The sequence below is a fragment of the Empidonax traillii genome, unplaced genomic scaffold (genome assembly GCF_003031625.1).
Source record: "Empidonax traillii isolate 1590-97213 ecotype Southwest subspecies unplaced genomic scaffold, ASM303162v1 scaffold1004:size452305, whole genome shotgun sequence".
Classification (NCBI taxonomy): Eukaryota; Metazoa; Chordata; class Aves; order Passeriformes; family Tyrannidae; genus Empidonax; species Empidonax traillii.
In genome coordinates, this window is record NW_020956197.1 from 115,891 (window position 1) to 118,458 (window position 2,568).

General features: G+C 43.1%; 1 protein-coding gene across 2 annotated transcripts in view; it reads left to right on the forward strand.

The window, feature by feature from the left end:
• Positions 1 to 2,568, forward strand: part of ADARB1 (adenosine deaminase RNA specific B1) — a 42,530-nt gene that overhangs the window by 7,660 nt on the left and 32,302 nt on the right. Inside the window, exon 3 of one of the 2 annotated variants that reach the window (XM_027904028.1) lies at position 523. The exons of the other annotated variant lie outside the window; for it this stretch is intronic. Within the exon in view, the coding sequence (XP_027759829.1) occupies position 523 (1 nt within the window). The remainder of the gene's footprint in view (positions 1 to 522; positions 524 to 2,568) is intronic. 2 annotated transcript variants of the gene reach the window in all.

Consider the following 2,568-nt stretch of genomic DNA (forward strand, 5'->3'; position numbering starts at 1 on the left):
TGCTTTGGATGAGATGTGACTTTTGGAGATTACAGCTTCAGGTAAGAAACTCACTGTAAGGAAAATTTTAAAAATTCCCTCTATTTGTCCTTAGATTCTTTTACCATAAATAAATATTTATATACAGAATATATGCATGGACGATGTGTATTGACAGTTTTGGTCCCATAGCCCAAATTCTGAGGCAATGTGTTTGTAGCTGAACAAGAGATACTTGATGAAATGTAGCAGATTTCAATTCTTGACCAAATGTAATTGAATTAATTGCATGTTCAGTACTGTACAATTCTCTGTTGTGCTGCTGTGATTTAACAAAATGTCTTCCTGTTTTGGCTCTTTCCTTTGATCTTTTTTGTTTGTTTGTTTTTCTTCTTTTCCTTCTCTTCGAGCACCGAAAGGAGTAACCTATCGAGCTTTTGCTGGAGGATGTTATAAATGAAAATTTAGTAACCATTCCATCAGCTTTGTAACCTGGGCGAAGTGATGTGTGCATGGTAGGGGGTTCTTAGGGAAGACTGGAAGTGTGACTGAAATTTGTCACTCTGAGAGCTCCCACCTTGGTTTGCTCTCATTTCAATTAATATTTATCACCTGGGATCGGTGTAGATGTAATACAGATATCTTGAAGTTTTGGAGCAGAAGGGTTAGAAATACTTGACCTGCTAAAATTTGCGTTTTCATTCACAAGTGCCAATAGAAAGCACAAATAACCAGTTTCTTTAGTTTCCTTATCAGCGTGAAAATTGAAGGTCTTTTGAAGTTATAGCAATTTTAACTCTTTAAATGTAGCTCTGACATATCATTGCCCCAACTTTCTGCTTTGAAAATAAACCATTACACTGACTTCCTCCCACCCCATTAAAATATCTGACTTCTATTCTGCATAGCCTTAAGAGAGGATCTTTATAATGATTTTTGGGTTTGTAATTCCATGACAGCAGTTTTCTTGGCAAGGAACTGAGCTTGTAAATGACAAATATGAGGGTTGTTTTTGTTTTTTTTTTTTTTTAAAGAAGACTATAGGGAAATAGATAAAGTAGTCTTGTGGTCATGGTGGCACAGCAGGCAGCTGTAGTTCCTGAGCAAATTGGGGTGAGGTGAAATGAATGTTTCTGAAAGGCTTAAAAAAAAAGAATTGATTTAGGAAAATATGGAATAGTTAAAGAGAAAAAAAAAGCATTTGAACACTCTTCAGTCTTGGTAATTTACCAAAGAGCTGCCTATTTTTTCATTGCTCAGGTTTTATTTATGTAATTTTTCAATTTGAGCAACTAATAATCCCCGAGGCAAAAGAAGTAACATGACTAAAATAATAATAAAATAGAATTAAATACCTGTCTCTGAATTCTGGTCTTAAGCATCCATTTTTATTTTATTCATGGTAGTTGTTTGTTTTATGGATATACTCTACTATAGCTTATATTTCTGATTGAAAGCATTTTTCAGGCTAAATGTAATTTATAAGTAGAAGTTTTGTTCCAACATAATTTAAATGAAAAAACCAGAAGCTGTTGTGGGTTTTTGCTATGTGACTGTACCAAATGTGTAGCGTGAAGATCACTGAGTGTGTTATTTCTTGAATCATTGGGATTGCATTACATTACCATCATTATTATCATTATTATTATTATCTATGGTTGTACTGCCAAAATATTTAACCTGTGAGCACACATCACTTAACCAGTTACAAAGAGAGATAAAGGAATCTATAAATTTTGCATTTACAAGATCCTGCACCGAAGGCATTGTAAGTTACTCTTTCTGGGCACCGCAGGTTCGAGCAGCACCGACATTAAAGAAAACCGCAACGTGGACAACGTTCCCCCCAAAGACAGCGGTGGGACAGGGGCCGGGGAGGGGACACAGCTCTCCAACGGCGGCAGCAGCAGCAGCAGGAAGAGGCCTCTGGAGGAGGGCAACAACGGCCATTCCAAATTTCGCCCCAAGAAGAGAAAGAAAACGCCCGGCCCCGTCCTGCCCAAGAACGCCCTGATGCAACTTAACGAGATCAAACCCGGCTTACAGTACAAACTGCTCTCCCAGACGGGGCCTGTCCACGCCCCCATGTTCGTGATGGCCGTGGAAGTCAACGGGCAGGTGTTCGAGGGCTCTGGCCCCACGAAAAAGAAGGCCAAGCTCCACGCCGCTGAGAAGGCTCTGCGGTCCTTCGTCCAGTTCCCCAACGCCTCGGAGGCCCACCTGGCCATGGGCAGGACTCTGTCGGTCAACACGGACTTCACGTCCGACCAGGCGGACTTCCCCGACACCCTCTTCAACGGGTTTGAGACGCCGGTCCCTTCCGACGCGTCCTTTTACCTCGGCTCCAACGGGGACGGCTCCTTCAGCTCCGGCGGGGAGTACGGTTTGCCGTCGGCTGCTGTGGCCAGCAGCCTCTCCCAGTCGCCTCTGCCCCCGCCGTCCCCCTACCCCACCGCCAGCGGGAAGAACCCTGTCATGATCCTCAACGAGCTGCGGCCGGGGCTCAAGTACGAGTTCCTCTCGGAGAGCGGGGAGAGCCACGCCAAAAACTTCGTCATGGCTGTGGCCGTGGACGGTCAGACTTTCGAG